Raw genomic sequence first — 24,277 nt, forward strand, 5'->3', positions numbered from 1 at the left:
TTATATATGTATTAAATTAAATTATAATAATCTTGTGTAAAAATTAAAACAAGAAGAATTTTTTTAACCTATTTACATCTTGTTTTACTTAATTTTATACGATTGCCAAAAGATGAAATAATATAATTAAATTTAAAAGAAGCACCGAAGCACATTTAAAAGCACCGAAGGGCGCCTATGTCAGTTTTGCAAGTGGGCACATATGATACCCTAGCGCCAGGACTGCTTTCCTATGGCCAATACACAAAAAAGGAAACGTTGCAGCATAAATAAAATTTGTGTCCATATTAATAAAAAACAAAGTTAAAACTAAAGTTTAAGTTAATCTACGAAAAGGTCACCCTCTATCAACTGTATTTAATTTTGGAGAAAATTTTGCGAGAGAGTAACCTCCTAAAGGTTCAATATATCATCACAGGCATCAATTTGTCTCATATGCCGATAACGTTTATATAATAGAAACACTTTAATGGGTACAAACTTAAAAATATCCATATTTCCCTATTCTCTAGTAACATTTTAAGTATCATTCAATAAAACTATGTACATATATAATTTTTAATACCCTCACAGTGGCTACTTCTACTATAACATAAATTACGGTAAGGGACCATTAACTGTCCATAAGTACATTTTTATTATCTGGTAAGTTTATATATAACGTTGGTTACCTGTTTTACTCTAAAATTTTCAAGTTAAGCGCTGCAGAATGTGCAGCATGCACAGCTCATCAGAAATTGAGGACTAGCGGAATTTAGGGCACAGGGTCACAGCTCAAAACGACAGGGCTGTCTCCAAATACAGAAAATAACCCAGTGAGCTTTAATATGAAAATGTAGTAAATTTATGAAATATGAGTGGCATTGGACTTTAACTACGACATTACTTTAGAAAAAAGGGATATACAATTAATGAAATGTTACGGTTTCGACTTTATTAAATTCTTTTTTAAGAATATTTATAAATACAGAGATATTTTGGTGATATTTATTAGTTCAGAAAATGGATCTCTGGGAAGTTGCGTGGCAAATATATGATACGCGAATAGGGGAAAAGAAGACTAATGACTATTGCAAAATACGGTTCGGGGGTCAAGTGAATCATTTCGGGCTAGTGAATCCATAATTACACGTAGGACAACATGTATTTTCAGCGTAGGTTGACTAGAATAATGTTTTCCTTCTGATTGCGTTCGAAGTACGGTATTATCACATCTAATATTGAGTGAGTTTGCAGGAAACCTCGTTTAGGCACACTGCTGTAATATATGTCCGCAGATCAGTAATATGGTGATGTGTGATATAATGCGTGTATTGCTTAACTAAGTTTGGATAAAATCTGGCAATACCATTCTCGTTTCGTAAATAGCCCCCGTAATGGAAGGTCAGAACATTTAAATTAGGCAACAGTGAATAGAGGGCCTATAAAAATAAATATCTGTGTTTATACATACGTACATTCTGCTGAACCAAACATTTTATTTTATAGGTTCATTATACTCTTTTTACTCACTACTTTTTAGGGGTGGTTTAACTGTTCCAGTAATGTTTACTGTGAAAACTACAACCATAGTTCAAATTTGTATTTTCCTGCCAAAGGCTCACTGTTATATTTATAAATAGACCCTCTATTTGACAGCTCGACAGTGTTGCTACGTCTAATATTACGGTCTGATATGGAAATGTTTCATTTGATCTTAAGGTCATTGTAGTTTGGATAGTCTCGTAGTCAATGTCAAGTCACCTCGGTGGATATGTGTGTGGCTTATGTTTATATGGTTAATATTATTTGTTAACAGCGTTTCTAACATTTGTGATCGTTAAAATGACAATAAAAAAACGTTATGTTGATTCAAAATGTCGTGTTTTTAAAGATACTAACTTGGACTTAGGAAATACTTTTTATGCTTTATGGGCGTAAATGCTCTAAATATGTGCCATTTTGTGTCTTGGCCAAAACAGTTTTTTGAAACAATAAGTTGGTCTCGAAAAATATTTGCTTCTAGAATGAACCAATTCATCAAACAACTAGAATAAAAATTAAGCGATTTTAAATTATGTTCTATTGCATTGGATCGAAATATGGACATAACTGGACCAGCTTAGTTACTAATATTTTTGTAAGAGATACTTATGACAGCTTTTATATTACTAAAGAATTAGCTTGCATGGGTCCACTAAACGAGCGGCAAACGGATCAGACATTTTTTAGATGTTTCAAAAAACTGTCACGTTTCTGAAGGTACGTTTGACCAATATTTGTAACATTATACTGATGTCGCACCTAATATTATATAGACTAAATTTAATTAAAAAAAAAAAAAAATATTGGATATTTCACGATATGCAACGACAATGTCATATACTTCTCGGATCATGAAACGCAGTCAAGAAACGGAGTGGCAATAATCGTAAATAAAGCAAACAACGGAACTGTCAAAGAATATACAGCAGTTAGTGATAGAATTATTGTATTAAGATTTCAGTTGAACCCAGGGAATCTACACGTCATCGCAAATAACTGCGAGTCATAAGATTGCATGTGACAAACCCTTTTTGGATACTACCAAATGACTTCAAAAACAGATTGTATATATCCTATAGACCCATACATGCTGATATAGGGTACCAAAATTTTGGAATTGGTATCATGAATGAATTAAACATACACAATCAGCCAAATGGCAGCATTAATACTAATTTAGAATGGGTGGCTTCAAAGGAAAAAACATTACTTCACTTTATCCAATCTCTTTCTTGACCAGGATTTCTTAGCTATAATGAACAGAAGGTATACGGAATTAGATCTCCAGCCACATTGGAAAATAATTCTGAGAAACAAGAAATAGACTCCGAGGGAGTATTATTTATCTTTATTATCATCAGCCATTAGGATTAACATCGATCCAACCGGACAATGGCACTATCATGGAATAAATAAATTATACGAACGGCAGTGTCGTCGGCGATTCAGCGATATCTCGACGGCAAGCCTTGCTAGCACGCGTTGTAAATAGCGGGCATCATGTTATACGTAGAGCTGACACCGTGGACAAAATGATCTCATCGAGACCCAACTACAGCTCCTTTAGAAGAAGGTAGGATAAATTTAAAAAGTATTAGTGACACGAAACATCTTGAAAAGATAAAAAATATAGGGTTTGTTTTTATGAACATTTTGGTTTTTTTTTTTTGATTTTCTGTAAGACATAAATTGGTTAAGATATTCAAAGCTGTTCAAACTTTGCATATACTCGAGATTAGTGACTCGTTCAAGCCCTTTCAACTACAACCCTATTAAAAATAAGGGTTTAAAAAAATTAATTTAAATGATATAGGTACATATAGCTAATCTGGATGAACAAATGAATTGAAATCTGAATGAAGTACCCTCTAGAGAACTGTACCAAGCGATTTAACAAGAATTTAGTAAGGTCTAATGCTATTTTAAATTTAATTTTAAAATTTTAAATTTAATTGACGTCTAATAGAGTTTCCATGTTTAGAAAATCTTGTTACATTACGAGTGTATTTTTATATTCAAACGTTTTAAATTTTTCATTTCATTACATTCACTTGCAATTCAATTTGGTTTCGCTCTTTGATCCCTATATCGTGACGCCGATTCTCCACACCGGCTCTAATGTAATAGTCAATGTATGCATGCGTTATTTCAATCAAGCGTGGTAAAAAAAATAATTAAAAATCTCACGGAATGGCTTCCGATTGCCGAAATAAACATTAACAAATGTACTTGTTTCTTTATTCATGACAAATCCCTGAAGACTTTCACTTGACATTGCTTTGTTTTTGTTTAAACAATTATAAAAAGTGAAAAATATATTTATTTTGGAAATAATTAAAGTTATAGTGGTAAGATTTTTCCATGTGAACAGAACCACCACTTTAAACACAACTGTATGCCTCTCTATATGTAATTAGCTTTGCCAGATGTTATAAAAGAAATGATACGACTTTTTTTTCATTTGAAAGTGTACTTCTCGAGATATTAAACTGTTTCTATAATTTTCCTAGGGTATCACGATAAATTGTTTTTTCCAACTATAGCGCCCTTTATCAACAATTTTAACAAAAAATATTTCTTATAAAAGTTACTTATTTTTTTATAAGGTTTCCAAATCTGCAAAAAAAATCGGGATTCCCATTTAATATTTTGAAGTTGATGCCTCTCACAAATGCTACCTTCAAAAAAGACACTTTCAAGTAAGGTATCAAGACAAAACAACAACTCTACACCCAATAAGGTCTGGCCTGCCTCAGGGGAATGTACTTGGTTTGATCTTCTATATATTTGAGGCCAATATTTGCAAAACACGCTAATCGACAAAAGTTTCGAAAATTATTTTTTTTTTTTTGATTAGTTGAATGAAATTTGCCGGTTGGTTCACGTGACGAACACGCTACTACAACAGCTGTGCTGAAGAAACAAATTTTCAGTAGTTTATGATTATTCACGCGATTAAACAGTTGTATTTTGGCGAATTAAGAACAGTTATTTTATTTTTATTTAGTTTTTTTTGTTATTGGTTTTAGGGTAAATACCCACACAAGCAGAAACAAATGTTTAAAAACAGATACAATACAAGGATTACACAGGGAATACACTCTTCTCGCCCAGGGGCCGATCAGGGCATTTTTGTAAACGATAAAAGGTAGACCTCGGACAGATAGGTATACATACATTAAGGAAAGACATCAGGTATCAACAAAGGTGGTGGTTATATTTGTATATTCGTTATTCTGACGAAAGACAGTAAACAATCGTAAATTTCTTTTCTGTCTAAAGCAAGATGAAGATAAGCATAAAGCAAGCCTTATATGGGCTTTCAATGTTTAATTTTAAAAGTTTTCTGAAAAGCTCATCAGATTGAGCTCTATATTTTATATATATTTAGGGATTCTACAGTATTCACTGCCTTCCCTCGCTCAACCGTTTCCATCTCTCTCTGTTGTTCCATTCTCCATCGTTTAGTCCTCTCTTACTCATGGCGTCGTCTACTTCGTTCCTCCAGGATTTTCGGGGTCGTCCTCTTTTCCTCCTTCCTATGGGGCTCCATTCGGTTATTCTTTTTATCCATCTGCTGTCGCTAGCTCTTCTTACATGTCCATACCACTTTAGTCTTTTTTGTTCTATATATGTTAGTATGTCTGTTTCTATTGATGTTCTTTGCTTTATTTCGTCATTACTTCTCCTATCCATTCTTGTTACTCTGCAGCATCTTCGCAGGCATTCCATCTCTGTTGCTATTATCTTACTGCTGTTTTTCTTGTTTATGATCCAATTTTCGGCCCCATATGTCATAATACTTCGCACTAATGTTTTATAAATCTGCGTTTTTGTCTTCATATTTAGGTGTCTATCCCACCATACTGAGTTAAGTTGTCGGATTGCTGTTCTTGTTTGTCCTAATCTTTGTGTAATTTCTTCCTCTGTTGTTGCCTTTTTCGTGATTATAGACCCCAGGTATTTGAATTTATCCTTTCCTTTGATTGTTACGTTGTCATCAATCTGTAGATCTTCTATGTCTTCTTCACTTGTAGATAGGTACTCTGTTTTCGCGAGGTTAATATCTAGGCCAGCCTTGGTATATTCTTCTTGTAGTTTCTTCATCATGTAGCTGAGGTCGTCTTGGTCTTGTGCAATCACTACTTGATCGTCTGCAAAACTTAACGTATATAGGTATTCGTTCCGTACCGGTACTCCCATGCCTTCGCATTTTCTTTTCCATGTAGTCAAGGCTTTCTCTAAGTATATTTTGAATAGGGTTGGAGATGTGGAACAACCCTGCAGGAGCCCTTTTGTTGTGGTGAAGTCTCCTATGATTCTTGTTCCCATTTTAATGGACACTTTATTTTCTTTATACAGAGCTTTTGTAGCTTCTATGAGTTCCGTCTGTATTTCTAATTTGTACATTGCCTCCCATAGTTCTGACCTTGGTACAGAGTCATACGCCTTTCTCAGATCCACAAATGCCAAGTGTATATCTCTATTTTTTGCTTTTTTCTTTTCCAACAGTTGTTCCAGTGTGTATATGTGGTCTATGCATGATCTTCCTGCCGTGAAGCCTGCCTGATCCTCCCCGATTTTGCCTTTTATCGCTTGCTCTATCTTTTCTCGCAGTATCTTCCCATATAATCTTCCTATTGATGATATTACGTTTATTCCTCTGTAGTTTTCGCATCGTTTTCTATCTCCTTTCTTAAATATAGATGTCATATATGCCGCCGTCCATTCCTTTGGGAGCTGTTCTCCATTTATGGCTTTCTGAAATATCCATTGTATCATCCGGTGTAATTTTTTTGATCCGTATTTTATAAGCTCAGGTGAGATGCCTCCAGGTCCCGGTGCTTTCTTATTTTTGATTGCTTTTATGGTCGTTCTCATTTCCCTATCTGTTATTTCTATTTCTTGTTGTGGGAATCTGCTTCGTCTTCGCCTGTTTTCTTTTCCAATGAATTGTGGTCTTTGTTTTGTGCTCTATATTTTAAACAATCAAAAAAGATGTGGTCTTGGTCACCGATTTTATTACAGGCTTCACAAAGATCACTCTCAAGTATATTTATTTTAATTAAATGTGCTGGCTAACATGCGTGACCAAACTTCATTCTGCTGATAGTAGTTATTATACTTTTTCGACTGTAATCGTACTCATTGTACCAAGGTTTCCTCCTTAATTTGCTAAATTAATAAATAATCCTCCCGAAAATTAATTAAAACATATTTAAGAACAATTATGACAAACGTCACTTGATAGTCTATCATTAATTTTAATAGAAAATTATATATGTATTAAATTAGATTATAATAATCTTTCGTAAAAATTAAAACAAGAAGAATTTTTTTTAACCTAGTTACATCTTGTTTTACTTAATTTTGTACGATTGCCAAAAGATGAAATATTATAATTAAATTTAAAAGAAGCACCGAAGCACATTTAAAAGCACCGAAGGGCGCCTATGTCAGTTTTGCAAGTGGGCACATATGATACCCTAGCGCCAGGACTGCTTTCCTATGGCCAATACACAAAAAGGAAACGTTGCAGCATAAATAAAATTTGTGTCCATATTAATAAAAAACAAAGTTAAAACTAAAGTTTAACATGTCATAATCTATGAAAAGGTCACCCTCTATCAACTGTATTTAATTTTGGAGAAAATTTTACGAGAGAGTAACCTCCTAAAGGTTCAATATATCATCACAGGCATCAATTTGTCTCATATGCCAATAAAGTTTATATAATAAAAACACTTTAATGGGTATAAACTTAAAAATATCCATATTTCCCTATTCTCTAGTAACATTTTAAGTATCATTCAATAAAACTATGTACATATATAATTTTTAATACCCTCATAGTGGCTACTTCTACTATAATATAAATTACGGTAAGGGACCATTAACTGTCCATAAGTACATTTTTATTATCTGGTAAGTTTATATATAACGTTGGTTACCTGTTTTACTCTAAAATTTTCAAGTTAAGCGCTGCAGAATGTGCAGCATGCACAGCTCATCAGAAATTAAGGACTAGCGGAATTTAGGGCACAGGGTCACAGCTCAAAACGACAGGGCTGTCTCCAAATATAGAAAATAACCCAGTGAGCTTTAATATGAAAATGTAGTAAATTTATGAAATATGAGTGGCATTGGACTTTAACTACGACATTACTTTAGAAAAAAGGGATATACAAAAAATGAAATGTTACGGTTTCAACTTTATTAAATTCTTTTTTAAGAATATTTATAAATACGTAGAGATATTTTGGTGATATTTATTAGTCCAGAAAATGAATCTCTGGGAAGTTGCGTGGCAAATATATGATACGCGAATAGGGGAAAAGAAGACTAATGACTATTGCAAAATACGGTTCGCGAGTCAAGTGGATCATTTCGGGCTAGTGAATCTATAATTACACGTAGGACAACATGTATTTTCTGCGTAGGCAGACTATAATAATGTTTTCCTTCTGGTCGCGTTCTAAGTACGGTATTATCGCATCTAAAATTGAGTGAGTTTGCAGGAAACCTCAATTAGGGACAGTGCTGTAATATATATGTTTGCAGATCAGTAACATGGTGATTACTTACTTACGATTACTTACAAATATAAATAATATTGCCTGCAACAATTATGGCATAAGTAACAATATCAAAAAAAAACAAGTATATGGTCTTCAGTAAAAACATGACAAAACCAGCATATATTAGTATAAACGGCATTCAGATTGAAAAAGTATCAAGTTGCAAATACTTGGAGACTTCAATAAACGAAACTTCATAAAGATGAGGAAATTCTTTTGTAACAGAGATATAAGCATCCATCTACGATTAAGAATGCTAAGGGGCTACGTATTTAACACGCTATTATACGGAGTAGAGGCCTGGACTCTCAAACAGAACAACATAAAAAATATTGAAAGTTTCGAGATGTGGTGCTACCGTCGAATGCTGAAGATAAGTTGGGTTGAAAGAGTCACAAACTTTGAAGTAATGCGAAGGATAGGAAAAGACCCAGAAATTTTGTCAACGATCAAACGAAGAAAACTTGAATATTTGGGTGACCTGATGAGAGGACATAAATACGCATTACTTCAAATATAATACAAGGAAAAATAAAAGGAAAACGAAATCCCGGCCGTAGAGGAATGTCATGGTTGCGTAATTTAAGAGAGTGATTTGGCTGTACCCCTAATGAACTCTTTAGGTCAGCTGTAAATAGATACTAATTTAGAATGGGTGGCTTCAAAGGAAAAAACATTACTTCACTTTATCCAATCTCTTTCTTGACCAGGATTTCTTAGCTATAATGAACAGAAGGTATACGGAATTAGATCTCCAGCCACATTGGAAAATAATTCTGAGAAACAAGAAATAGACTCCATGGGAGTATTATTTATCTTTATTAGCATCCGCCATTAGGATTAACATCGACCCAACCAGACAATGGCACTATCATGGAATAAATAAATTATACGAACGGCAGTGTCGTCGGCGATTCAGCGATATCTCGACGGCAAGCGTTGCTAGCATGCGTTGTAAATAGCGGGGCATCAAGTTATACATAGAGCTGACACCGTGGACAAAGTGATCTCAACGAGACCCAACTACAGCTCCTTTTAGAAGAAGATACAATAAATTTAAAAAGTATTAGTGACACGAAACATCTTGAAGAGTAAAAAAATATACGTTTTGCTTTTCTGAACATTTTGGTTTTTTTTTTGATTTTCTGTAAGACATAAATTGGTTAAGATATTCAAAGCTGTTCAAACTTTGCATATACTCGAGATTAGTGACTCGTTCAAGCCCTTTCAACTACAACTCTATTAAAAATAAGGGTTTAAAAAAATTAATTTAAATGATATAGGTACATATAGCTAATCTGGATGAATAAATGAATTGAAATCTGAATGAAGTACCCTCTAGAGAACTGTACCAAGCAAAGAATTAACAAGAATTTAGTAAGGTCTATATATAATCTAGAACCTAAAAGAATACTATTGGGAATGCGAATTAAACGGTTAAAATAACTGGAAAATAAAAAATTTTAAATGTAATTGAAGTCTAATAGAGTTTCCATGTTTAGAAAATCTTGTTACATTACGAGTGTATTTTTATATTCAAACGTTTTAAATTTTTCATTTCATTACATTCACTTGCAATTAAATTTGGTTTCGCTCTTTGATCCCTATATCGTGACGTCGATTCTCCACTCCGGCTCTAATGTAATAGTCAATATATGCATGCGTTATTTCAATCAAGCGTGGTAAAAAAAATTAATTAAACACCTCACGGAATTGCTTCCGATTACCGAAATAAACATTAACAAATGTACTTGTTTCTTTATTCCATAAATTATACCACACGAATCGTAATGCAATGAGTGAGTGTAAGGCCAGTAAAAAAATAACTGAAAAAATCTTATTCAGGCTTTTGAAGGTTCTAAAAGATATATGAGGGATACTTGATGACAAATCCCTGAAGACGTTCACTTGATATTGCTTTGTTTTTTGTTTTAACAATTATAAAAGTGAAAAAATATATTTGTTTTGGCAATAATTAAAGTTATAGTGGTAAGATTTTTCCATGTGAACAGAACCACCACTTTAAACACAACTGTATGCCTCTCTATATGTAATTAGCTTTGCCAGAAGTTATAAAAGAAATGATACGACTTATCTTCGGTCAGTTCTTAGTCTCCATCGAAATGCATAGTGACGTAAATTTATATATATATATATATATAATTTTCATTAACAAAAAAATATATAACATTCCCTTGCTTTTCTTAGATACGTCTCAATAAGATTCAATAATACATGAACAATAATATAATTAAATAAAGAAAATCAAAATAATATTTCCCTTTACTGGGATTTAAATTTATTCGTTTTTTACCAATGAACCTTAACGACATAAAGATTCATACCAATTACAATGAAGTTGTCAGCGCTTGCGTTCTGGCTTAAACAGAACCTCACTTTTAACTATTTAAAATCAAAATTTAGTTATTGCCGACATTTCAAAGAATTACCTCCTTTTAAATGTAGTTGCATTGGGTTTTTCGATTAACCTTGGGTAAGCCTTTGCGTGTCAAGTTCGAAGCTACCATACATTTCAATTCTTATAAAAAACTTTTTTTGCACATAGTAACAAAAAACACCACTATGTTACTAGCAAAGTTTTTTAATATTCTAACTCTACAATTCTAAGTTACGGTAAGATCAATAATGTTTTAATAGATAATATATGGTAGCTAATTATAATTTATTCTCTTTCAGCCCTGAAGAAGCCAAATTAATTCTCTTTGGCGAAAACGTTCGGCGAAACAATTGATACACATTAGAGTATTTCTTGCAGATTTCCCCAATATTTAAGAGTTTACTATATATATATATATATATATATATATATATATATATATATATATATATCGGTTTCAAAACATCTTGCGTCGTTGTCCGATGCCTAATTTCCACGAATTTCTATCATTCCATTGTTCTTCGGTTAAGTCTCGGGAGCTCATTGCCTTTGTTATTCCCTCCTTCCATGTTCTTTTTGGTCTTCCTCGTTTCTTACGATTTGGTGGTATCCATTTCATGGCGATTTTTGGTAGTCTTGTTTCTGGCATTCTTTGAACATGGCCATACCATATAAGTTGTTTCCTTTCTATGTCTGTTGCCAGTGATCCATCTACCCCCATCCGATTTCTTATTTCATCGTTTCTAATTCTGTCTGCTCTAGATATTCGAAGTGATCGTCTAAATACATCCATTTCTGTTGCTTCGAGTTTTCTTTTATTGCTTTCTGTTAGTCTCCATGTCTCTGTACCATAGGTTAAGCTGGTTTTTATGAGAGATTCATATATATATTGTATTTTCGTCTTTTACCAATTTCTGAACTCCAAAGAACTCCGTTAAGGCATCCAATTGTTCTACGGGCCTGGGTTATTCGTTTTCTAATTTCCCTATTGTCTGTGCCTGTGGTGTCGAAATCAATTCCTAGGTAGGTATATTCAGTGCAGAATGCAATTTCGGTTGTGTCCATCTGAATGTTGGATAGTTCTGCGCCTATTGGGAGATATTTTGTTTTTTGTGTATTGAGTTCTAAACCCCACTTCTTGTATTCTTCCTGTAGTTTTCTGGCCATATATGTCAGGTCTTCTTTATCGTTGGCTATAAGGACTTGATCGTCTGCAAACTGTAGGGTATATAGGCAAGTTTCTCCCAGGTCAATGCCCATTCCTCTGCACTTTCTTTTCCACTGATACAGTGCTTTCGCCACGTAGATTTTAAACAATGTGGGGGATATGCAACACCCCTGCCGGAGTCCCTTGTTTACAGGAAATTTTTTTGAAAGTCTATTTCCAATTTTTATTCCCGACGTTGATCCTTCATAAAGCTGTTTAAGGGCGTTAATTACTGTGTGGTTAATGTTTGTTTCCTGCAAAACTTTCCATAGCTTTTTAGCGGGTACAGTATCATAGGCCTTCTGAAGGTCTATAAACATAAGGTGGGTTTCTTGATTGGTACTTGATCTTTTTTCTATTATTTGTTTCAAAACATTATCGGTGCAGCTCCTTCCCGCTCTAAAGCCAGATTGTTCCTCTTCTTCTTGTTCCTTATATTCTTGTTCGATAATGTCTCGAAGTATCCTTCCATATAGGCGACTTAAGGTACTGGTTACTGATATACCTCGATAGTTTGAGCAGTCCAGTTTACTTCCCTTCTTATGTATAGATGATATGAAGGATACTTTCCACTCATGCGGGACTGGTGCACCATTTAGATATTGGTTTATACACCAGGTTAATCGTTCAAACAGTTTGTTAGTGCCGCATTTGATTAGTTCTGCTGAAATTCCCTCCGGACCTGCAGCTCGACCATTTTTTAGTAGTTGTATCGTTTTTATGACAGTCCTCTCATCGATGTTTATCGTTTCTCCCTGTATGTGTATTTCAGTTGGAGACATTTCTCTATATTCCTCTCTGTTTTCTGTTAATAGATTTTCGTAATGTCGGATCCAGTTCTCTGTTGTTATTAATTGTATGTTTGTTTCTCTTTTTTCATTTGATTTAACTTTTGTCAGGAATTTCCACGTCTCTGAGCATTTTCTACCTCCCATATATGTGTCTATCTCTTTGCATTTTTTGTCCCACATTTCTCGTTTAGCTGTGTTTACTAGTTATCGTGTTCTTTTTTTAATATTTTTGTATTCTTCTCTATCCAACTCCTGTTTTGTATTTAGCCATTTGTGGTATGCTTTTTTCTTCCGAAGTACTAGTTCTTCAATTTCTTGATTCCACCAAAGTTTTTTACTAGCGGAATTAGTTTTTAGTCCAATGGCCTTCTCTGCTGCTTCTTTGATGCTACTCGTTATGTTTTCGTAAATTTGTTCTACTGACTGGTCTTCTATATTATGTAGCAACTTTTCGTCTAATCTGTGCTGGTATAGGTTTCTTGTGCTTTCGTTGATAAGGCTGTTTAAGTTATATCGTTTGTTCGTTATCACTTCTGTTTGTTGAGGTTCCTCATTAACGTTATTGTCCTTGTTAGATTTAAAAGGAAATACCATTTTTGTCCTAACTATATAGTGGTCGGAACCACACGTCGGTCCTCTAAGTACTCTTACATCATTCACTTTTAAGGTAGTGCTTTGTTTGACTATTACATAGTCAATGATCGATTTTAGATTCCTTGTATGTTGTACCCATGTGTATTTGTGAATATCCTTGTGTTTATAGAAGCCGTTCATTATTCTCAGAGTATGACTCTGACACACTTGGATCAGCCTTTCTCCATTGTCATTCAGGTTTATTTCACCGTAGGGACCGATCACCTGACTGTTTATTCTTTGACCCACCCGGCTATTCAGATCTCCCAGTATTATCAGTTCTCGTGACTTTCCTATGTTGGTGATTATGTCGTTCAATTTTTCGAAAAACTCGTCCTTAGCAGCAATTGATTCGTCATCTGAGATGGCGTAGACTCCAAGAATTGTCACTGGCGTTTGATTTATGTTGATATTAACACGTATGATGTTTTCGTCGATTGTCTCGAAATCAGTTATTTTGTGTTTGAATTTTTTGTGTATCATTGTGACGTAAATTTACGTTTGTTTAATTGTGGCAAAACTCATATTTTTGTGGTAAGAAATATCAACCCCTGTTTATTTAATTAATTTCAATATTAAGAAGTAATTTTTTTGTATAGAGTCCCACTGGAGACTCTTTTTTATCACAGACTCTTCGTCGTCAGCTGTCGCCTTTTTTTCACCATCTGGTTATTTGCCGACGAGGCTTGAATAGATTTTTAGAGCATCAACCTACATTCCTTTTCAATACATTCGAATATCCACCTGTTTTTGGCCGTATCAGATGGCCCTGTCTTCGAATGTCATCGAACTGTTACCTATCTGAGTGTTTACTGTTTAATTCTGGCAATTTTTAAAGTATATTACTAGGTGTAACGGTTAACAACAGCCATTGTTTGTAATTCAATTCTATTATAAACGTAACAAACGTCTTTTTGATTCGATTTCAGATTGTAATCAAATATCATTTTGAAACGTTTAGAAATTTAAAGTTCAAATTAAATTAACTCCCGAATTAAGATTTATTTCAATTTATTTAAAGACTACAACCTGTTATAAGATTATGGATAGTTATAAGATTATGGATAACAATATGGTCACAGCGTATTTTGAGTATTTAATAAATTCAAAGATACTAGTAACAAAATATACAATAAAAAATTTCTATGGACAAATTTTCAGTTAATGACTTACCTAATGATACACGAGCTGGAACAGCTCCTTGGTCTAACCAGAAGGACACCCAAGATACTATCACAAGCATACAACAGGGTATATAAATTTGGATTAAATAGTAACTAAACTCTCGCTTGAATAGTAGATCTACTTTCAAACAACTGTATTCACCTAAAAAATACGTATATTAAATCTCAATATTTTAAGATCATAAAAAATAATCATAATACAAATTAAAAATTAAGTTATTTATAAGTATTTATAATCAACCAATATCATCATTACGATTATAATACTAATTACGATCCAATCTTCTGATGGGCTTCCGTAATATCCTCTACTTTGTCTGTTCTGTATTATTTATAACTTGTAACGTTTTTCTACTATTATTTCATTGTTACGTTCGCCTACGTTTTTTGATGTTTTCATGCCATTTAATTTTTACCTATACTCAACATCGTTAAAGAAAGAAAATATTGCCACCCTGGCCATATACATTTAAGGGAAGCAAATATTACATTTACAAACTAATTTTGCAAGAAAAGTTGCAGGGGCGCCGACATGTAGGAACAAAACAGTCATGACTATGAAATATAAGGGAGTGCTGTAATAATCAACACCACAATATTTTGAACAGTTGAAAACGATACTCTACAAATGAATTGAACAGTACAGTCAACGGCGAAACACAAGGCACAAGAAGAAGAAAAAGAACTACCTTGTAATTGCACTAGTCCAATTTTTCTCTTATAAGCATCACCTTGCTAGCAAAACACCTCTGCCAAACTGAAAATCACTTAGAAAATATAAGGAAGCATTTGAAGATCTTTAGCTGCTACTCTAAGATGTTCAGCGATGGGCCTGGTGAATTATGTACCAGAATGTTGTACTCCTGTGTCGATACCGAACTTCACAGCACCATGCGTATTATTGTGGATAAGGGGGTCATTGAAATGCTCTTCACTTCAATGGCTCCCTATTGTGTCAGGAATGAACCCATCTGGCATCCTCTAGTAAGATAGCATAGCAATATTAATAATATCAGCTTATCTAAACACCAAGATATTTCCAATTTGGAAATTAATAGGCTAAAATCCATACTACGTACCTCTAATTATTGCAAACTAATTATTTTTATAGTTATTGTACTATGACGGGAGAGATTTAATTTTGATTTAGAGCCTCTGCATATGTCGCTCTGATGATACCTAATGAGGTTGAAGTACGTATAAGCGGCTGGTAGATGCCCTGCATTGAAATTAAATCTAAGACCGTCTTTCTGTTTTCGATTTTTTTGAGTTTTCACCACTACGAGGGGGTTTTACGGGGAAGCCTGTAGGTAAAAGTGTTAAATTTGTTTCCATCTTTTTTGGGGTCCCAAAATTAATATTCTCGGCAAAATTTAGCGTTTTCGTATCATTTTTAGAGGTTAAGTAGCATTTTCGTCTCTGACGACTAGAGTAATAAAATTCCATTTAATATGCTGATTATTGTATGTCATATGCTTCTTGTCCTGATCCAGTCCTGAGATTTTAAGCATCCTCCGCTCTTCGCCTTACTTGAGATGTTACCAAATTCGAGCTGCTGGAGACTGATATGGTTACTTCTCTATTTGAGAGCATATGCTAGGGAATTGGCTACTAACCTACAGCACTGACATATGCAAGCTGTTAGTTGGTGAAGATATAGGGAATGAGTTTAAGATTTTTACGAGAAGGTACTGGGATTTGGATCTGGTTTCTTCGGGTTATAAATTAGAGAAGAAAAGAAAGAGCTCCTGTGTGCAAGAGCGTTAAATCACTAAAGTAGGTATATTCTCTATCTATGTTTATAAGCATATCTAGTAACATGGAAACACTTTTTGGAAGGCACATCCGAAATAGATTGGATACGTAATCTTGATATTCTTCGTCTATTATACCTATATGTTGATGCTATTTGTTTTTTTTTAATGTGTGGTTTAAATAGATATATTTTTTTGCAATTTTGCGACATAATAGATAAATAATTAGAGAAGTTTATATATGTAAAAACTAAAGAGAAACAAAAAGTTTACATTACCTGTATTCGTTTTACTGTTACAATAGTCAGTTAAAAATTTTTCTAAAGTAAATCTTGGTAAATGTAAATTCTTAACTACTTGTACAGGATCACCCTGCTTCCATAGGAAGACCAGATCATCTGTAGTCCATCCATCTGCATTCAAAAAAGGCTTTATTCAAACACAGAATTTAGAACACACACCAGTATTGAAATAACTTTGTATCAGTTTTTACACAAGAACTTAAAAAGTACAGAAGTATATTGAATTGTTAACTATTTTATATATAAATTATTTATAATGTATAACGATAGACATTCCAAAGCTGCGGTTCTTTAGTCTTTACCTAGAAAATAAAACTTATAGAACAGAGAAGTAACGATTTTCTCTAGACATTCTCTGATACAGGTATTTAACACAGCCTCAAACATATCAGTATGGAACTTCATGGCATACTCAGATAGAGCAGCATTACTACAAGTCCAAGCCGATCCTGTTGACCTTAACATTATACAAATCTATGCACCAACCTTGGAAAAGCCTGAAAATGAAGTAAAACAATTGTATAGAGAGACTAAGGAGTTAATGAAACTGATCAAGAAGAACCAGACACTTATAATCATGGGAGATTTCAATGCGAAGGTAGGGCGAGGACGTGTTGAAGATGTCGTGGGTGACTTTGGCTTAGGAGATCGAAACGAGAGAGGTGATATGCTAATCCAGTTCTGTCAAGAAGAAAAATTAGTCATTGCGAATATCTGGTACAAACTGCTACCTCGAAGACTCTACACCTGGCAGTCTCCACAACATAAGCATGACAACATCGTAAGAAATCAAATTGATTTTCTATTGATTGATTAATCAATCAATAGAAATCAAGTACCCTGGAACAGATATCGGATCTGATCACAATCCCGTAGTAGGAAAATTGAAAATTAAGCTTAAGAAAATTAAAAGAAAATCAATCAATCAAAAGAAAAGAGTGTGGCAAAGCTGAAGAATGCTAGACATGTGTGCAGAAATGGAGGAATTGGAAGAAAAACATGACCACTTTAACATACATAAACTCGTTAAAGAAGTGACAGGTCATACAAAACCTTGCAGTTTTAACAGTATTGTGAAGGACAATAAATTAATTACTGATAGTGACAGTGTGCCTGGCATTGAATGCCAGTGAAAACTCAGTGCCGCCAATGTTTATTTTTCCGCGGAAAAATTATCGAGAACATTTTGTTTCCAGTGGACCACTAGGATGTATAGGAACGAGCAATCCTTCTGGATGGATGACAAAAATGGAATAATTCTTAGTTTATGTGAAACATTTTCATAATAATATTAAATGTTCTAAGGAAAGTCCAGTAATATTAATATAGGACAATCACGATTCCCATTTGTAGGTTAAGGTAATAGATTATTGCCTGGAAAATGGCATTGTACTCTTGACCTTGCCTCTGCATTGCTCTCATCGATTGCAACCTTTGGACAGATCGGTGTTTGGACCATTAAAAAATTTATTAGCAGTCAGATAAATGGCTGGATGAAAACTCATCCAGGAGTTACAACGACAATTTATAACATTCCATCAATTGTTGGAAATGCTTTGCCGTTAGCTGTAACTCCAAAAAATATAGAATCCGGGTTTCGTGTAACTGGCATTTTTCCGTTAAATATTGACTTTTTACTGATGAAAACTTTCTGCCATCAAGTTCTGTCAGTACAAAATATACGAACACCACCAAGTACACCACCACAAGCTATCAACAAGGAACCAGACCAAGATCCACAACCTTCATCTTCTCACGCTTTAGTTACAGGACTTAATAGTCCTAAAGATATTCGTCCTATACCTAAAGCTCAACCCAGAAAAAATACTGCACAAAATAGGAAACGAAGACATACGGCTATTTTGACGGACAGGCCTAAAAAGCAAGCATTATTACAGCAAGAGCAACTGAGAAACTTAAAATCTAATAAAAAAGGAAAACAAAAAGTCAAAAGGACAATTGTTTCAAAAGAAAGCGATCAAGAAAATGAAGAATATTTATACATTATATGTTGTGATTCGTACACTAACTCAAAATAAAAAAACAAATGGGTGCAATGTGTAGACTGTAAGGGGTGGGCGCCTAAACTTCTGTTCATACGTCCACCCCTTACAGTCGATCTTACAGGCGCTGTGACGGTTCTCCAATTTGCCAGTCTGATTAGTCTAATAGCTGATTTAAATAATTTTTAAAAATGTCGCACAATAGTTTCTATTTTAATAAAAAATAAATAAATAAAGTTCATTTAAAGTTTTTTCATTAAGAAAATTAAAATATTCTTTGAAAAGTATGAAAGTTACTAGTGTAACAATTTGCTTCTGCCATGTAACAAGTTACCCAATTGTTACAAGATCAAACAATTATATATATTTTTTTTCTAAAAGTGGCAAGTTTCTTGTAAATCTATTATTTAAAATAATTATATCGAAGTGAGTGCTTCTTACACCAATTTTTATGAGGTGCCTATTTTACATATTGAATGTACAAAAAAATAAAATGTAAAAATTGTAACAACTAACCCAAGTCTCCCCTACAATTAGGTCCCTTTTTAATATAATTTACACGCCTTCACCTTTAGTATTTACAATCAAATAGCGACCTTACATTGTTTATGAGTGAAAAATGACATTTAGTCTTATGCATATTTTGTTTTTTAGATAATGTTATCACCAAATTAATCAAGCAGTGGTTAAATATCTGTATCAAAAAGTGTCACGAAAAAGGCTTGTTTCTGCTAATTTCTTTGGTCTGATATGGCAGCTTGAAAAGTACTCGTCTCACACTAAGTAGCTAGTTATAAACAATTAATACAACAGAAAATTTAACATTAAAAGTATGTGATAATAAAATATTAATACTTATACTGACATTAATACCTAAATCAGACAAAAAGTTACAATATTTGTAGCCTGTCAAAATGGTACAATACAGCAAAGATATACTACATAAACATAGTGATCAGTAATGGTCAAGCTATTTGTCAAATGAAAGCCCTAAAATAGGGGACCAATATAGTCTTATCCTCCAATTTTTGTAGTAAGCGCTTTCGAGATAATTGAAAAAACCATTTAGGTTATTAACCTAAAAATATAATATAAATGGAACCTTATTTTTTTTACCAAGTATAGTAGCTAAATTGTCTAGGGATTTAAATCTCGGTTGAGCCCACTTTTTATCTTATAGTAATATTTAACATACTTTTGAACTAATAACCAATAAATAAATAAAAACAGAAAACACTTTTTCAAGTAATTAGCTGTTTAAAACGTATCTCAAATGCTTGCTTAGTATCAAATGTATCTAGTATATTGAAAATAAAGACTTAGTACTCTTTTCAGGCTGCGTGAAATCGATATATAGGAATTGGTGGACGAACAGAATCGGCAAGACAAACATTAAACTGTTGTTGATGATTGGGATCTACAAGAACGTTGCCTAAAGGTGCGTTCACAAGCAAAATCCGCGTGGCACTGCCGATTCAAAACTGCGCGTCCACATTTGCCTCGATTCATGGGAAAATGTCGTTCAGTTTCAAAATGTTTGAGGACGACGACATAATTCTTGCATAAGCGGCTACAATTATTATTTTAAACGGTGTTTTTGTGTAGTGTGGGTTGAAAAAAATCGTGCAACTGATTTAATAAAAGATTTTTTAGACGATATTAGTGAACTCGATTTGTAATATAGGTCTTGTTCATGAGAGATTTGCAGTTACATTACGATATTCTGTCACTGGCGATTTCTTTCCACCTCTCCAGTATTTTTTCAAAATTTCTAAACAACTTCTATCACAAATTGTGCCAGAAGTATGCGATACTTTGATAGAGGCACTGAGAGAAATAATGTGAACGAAAATAAATTTAGTTCATACAGCAACTGATAAATTTTTGTTTTTACTGCAACTTATCATTAAATTCCTGCTGATGGAACAAAATGACTTAAATACAAAATTGCTCCTTAATAGACCCATTGATCAGAAAAGAAGTTCCTTGATAACATCGATGAAGACAAGAGAAATATGGTAACATGTGTTTGGCGGAGGAAGACAATGGATGAGGACGCCTGAATAGAAATTCTTGAGGAGGCTTGGACTAACGCAGAATTGTAAACCCAAAATGATGATTTCAATGAATCTTGCACAGCACCCTGAGATTCTGTCGAAGGAGAATGGTATAAACATCTCGCATACTTCCCAGTAGAATTGAACTAAGCTCTTTTGTGTTCCTAGTAGATGACGCGTTTCCCTTGAGTGTAAATATCAAACTTTTTCCTGGATTAATAAAATTCAATTCTAGATTGAGTAGAAGCTGTCGAATATCAAAAAATGTATGTGGAATACTTTCATCAGTTTTAAGAATTCTTCGAATTCATGTCGATCCATCCATCCAACCGACCATGTTGATAGGTATAATCTGGACACATCTTAAAAGAGCAAGGAGGTGAAATATGTTAAAGAACAGTTAGAGAGAGATTGTGGAACGTGGTTTACTTCAAAAGGACTGTCACAGAAGAACAATTGCTACCTAGGTTTTAAATACCATAAAATTGTTTCCATTGTTAAATGCAATAAAGTACGGTGCTCTAGAGGACACCTGCCATGCGTAGTACCTGATTACCTAAATAAGTTTGGAATTGGCATATTGAATCAGCCATCCAGCGTCCAGCCATACCAGCAATTCTTCAAGAGTTACGTTAGGTCCTTTAAGAAGGTTTGATGGATACATAATATAATTCACACCCAATATATGATTTTTTTATTCCAACATAACTGTTCAGTACAGTATATATAAAAAATAATGAATAAATTGGTTGGCTATGTGAGTATATTTGAAATGAGTTGGTACAAGTTCAAATACCACTACAGATGGAAGATAGAAGGAAAGTACAGATTACAAATGTCAAAGCTAATTGCCTAACTAGATTAAATCTATTAAAATCTCTAGCAAACCATCACTGAGCAGCTGCTCAAGATATCTAATTAAGGTATATAGATCTCTCACTCACTTGACTGCATTATGGGTGCTTTGTATATATGTCAGTATCAAAGCCTTATTTAAGGACTTTTGACTTTATTCAGGATACCGCATCAAGAATATGTCTTGAAGCTTTCAGATCAGTCCCACCGAAAGCCTTTGCTGTGAGACAGGTGTAACTTCTACTTTAGCTTCGCAGATAACAACTTCTTCTGACATACTTCGCTAGGGCGTCTTCGAATCTAAACAACCCTGTCTATAGCCTTATGTACAAACCCTGTAATACTAAACAATAAATACCAAAGATAACCTCAAATTTTACTTCCCTTTTCACGACCTGTTGATTAAGTAACATATACTCATATAACCGACAGCCAAATTTTGAGGCAATCTTGTCTAGAGCTGGCCAATACAAATTCATATAATGAAATTCTCTACACAGATGCATCTAAAACTGAAGCAGGAGTCGGATATTCTGTCCCAACTGCAAATAGTATTATTCAGAAGTTCTGCCTTTTATCATCCACCTATAGGAGAGCTATACGCCATCCTTCAAGCATTACAATGTTTAGCTAACGAAACTAAAGCCAAGAACACTGCAATATGTATAGATTCGATGTCCTTAATCGACTCGATTAAAAATATATATTCCGAACATCCATTAATTCATGCCATACATGAAGCAACAAATCGACTTACTTCTTCTGGAACAAACATAACATTAATCTGGATTCCTTCACACGTTGCAATTTTAGACAATGAGACTGCTGATACTGCTGCAAAGGAAGCAATTACAACTAAGTCAGACATAAAATCTATTCAACTAGCATCAGATCTAAAACCACTTTTCAGGTCCCAAATCAAAAATTCCCGGCAAAACCAATACAAGAGATCAATCTCGAAACTACACAAAATACAACCTAACATCAAAACCTTTCAGCTACCTAACATAGGTAGAAGAGACAAATCAATCGTTCGCAACGTAAGAATTGGTCACACACGGCTGACACATGGACACCTCATGGCCACAAAATAAATCAGAATCAAAACAATCAGAATGTCCACTCTCAGATGCCGCCTTAGAAGTGTGTCAGCACGCGATCGCCATATTTTAAACGGAAACATAGACTCGAATTGAAGAAATTTGTGACAAGCTAGAAAATACATCACATCATGGGAAGGTATCAACGAAAGAATGATAAAAATGAATATATGTATAAAAGGATACAGACTGACCATTCTGGGCATATATGCAATCAATGACGATGCGATTGTAAATGTGAAAGATAACTTTTTTGAACAACTGAATGAAGAAATCACAAAGGTGGGTAACACAAGAGAAATAATAATCTTGGGAGACCTCAACAGCAGAGTCGGAAAAAAGAACAACGATAAAGTAGTAGGTAGATATGGAGAAGATAATACAAACAATAACGAAGAAAGGTTAATAGATATATGTGATCAGAATGGACTCAGAATCATGAATGGATATTTCCAACATAGAAACATTAATAAATATACGTGGACTCAGGAAACCCGAAACTTAAAATCAGTTATAGACTATGTCATCCTTAAACAAAAAAGTCGACTGAAAACAAAAGACGTAAGAGCATGTAGACGACCCACTTGCGGCAGTGACCACTACCTCCTACGTTCAGATATTTCATTCCCACATAAAAGAGAACAGAAAACGCCGCAAGATAACCATACAAAGGAGCAAGTACAAGAAGTACGATACAATTTGAATAGTTTACACCAAGAAAGTGTTAGAAAACTATATAAACGTAGACTGGAACAAAAACTAATTGAAACGGAAGATAATACCAGGAATGTTAATCAGTTATACAAAACCATCAAAGAATGTATACACGCCGCTGCCCTAGAAGCACTAGGGCGATATGAAAAGATCGGACAACAAAAACCATATTGGTGGGATCAAGATATTTCGCAGGAAATAACACAGAAAAGAAAATTGTATCAAAAATATCTGAACACAAAAAATGTGGAAGACAGAATCGAATACAAAAGAATGCAAGCGATGGTCAGAAGAAAAATTTGCCAAAAGAAAAATGAATCCTGGGAAAAAAAGTGCACCATGATAAATACATACATTGGTGGAAGCCAAAGTTCAGAAAGCTGGAAACTGTTAAAAAATTTAAGAAACAACAAAAAAAGAGATATTATCCAGTCCATATCACCGCAAACTTGGGAAGAATACTTTAAAGATTTACTAACAGAGACAAGAGAGCCCTTCAAACAGATAGAGAACTATGGTTTACAAGGCGTCAGGCTGATAGGGTCACCAATCAGAATAAATGAGAGAGAAGTCGAAACCGTATGTAGACATCTAAAGAATGGCAAATCACCTGGCCCCGGAAATGTAGCTCCGGAACTCATTAAACATGGACCCAAAATACTAATTCAACGACTACGACAACTTTTACAGGAATGCATAAATAAACATGAAATACCTGAGGAATGGAAAGAATCGCATATGAGCACCATCCATAAAAAGGGAGATAAATCGAAACCTGAAAACTATAGAGGAATTGCAGTTACTAGTAGTATTAGCAGAATATATGGGAAAATAATAAAAAATCGAATAGAAGAAGAATACCAAGATATGGAAGCCGAAGAACAGGCTGGTTTTCGTGCAGGTCGATCTACAATAGACCATGTCTTCTCTATTACTCAGATAATTGAAAAGAAAGTTGCTCGTGGCCAAGAAGTCCATCTGACGTTCGTAGACCTTAGGAAAGCATATGATAGTATCCCGCTTGATAAATTATGGGAGGCACTGGGGAAAACAAATATAAATATAGAATTGATTGAAGCAGTAAAAACGTTGTACTACCAACAAACAACAAGAATTAAAACAGGAAATCTGATAACACCGGGATTCAAAGTGACTAAAGGACTAAGACAAGGATGCT

At 34.1% G+C, this 24,277-nt stretch overlaps 1 protein-coding gene across 6 annotated transcripts in view; it reads right to left on the reverse strand.

Annotated features, from left to right (window-relative positions):
• GluClalpha (glycine receptor alpha 1) overlaps positions 1–24,277 on the reverse strand; it is a 283,088-nt gene that overhangs the window by 15,512 nt on the left and 243,299 nt on the right. For all 6 annotated transcript variants that reach the window (XM_072545998.1, XM_072546002.1, XM_072546001.1 and 3 more), the window contains 2 exons: positions 16,348–16,482; positions 14,305–14,457 (listed from right to left, as the gene is read on the reverse strand). In XM_072545998.1, the coding sequence (XP_072402099.1) occupies positions 14,305–14,457; positions 16,348–16,482 (288 nt within the window). The remainder of the gene's footprint in view (positions 1–14,304; positions 14,458–16,347; positions 16,483–24,277) is intronic.

Source organism: Diabrotica undecimpunctata, chromosome 10 (assembly GCF_040954645.1).
Source record: "Diabrotica undecimpunctata isolate CICGRU chromosome 10, icDiaUnde3, whole genome shotgun sequence".
Classification (NCBI taxonomy): Eukaryota; Metazoa; Arthropoda; class Insecta; order Coleoptera; family Chrysomelidae; genus Diabrotica; species Diabrotica undecimpunctata.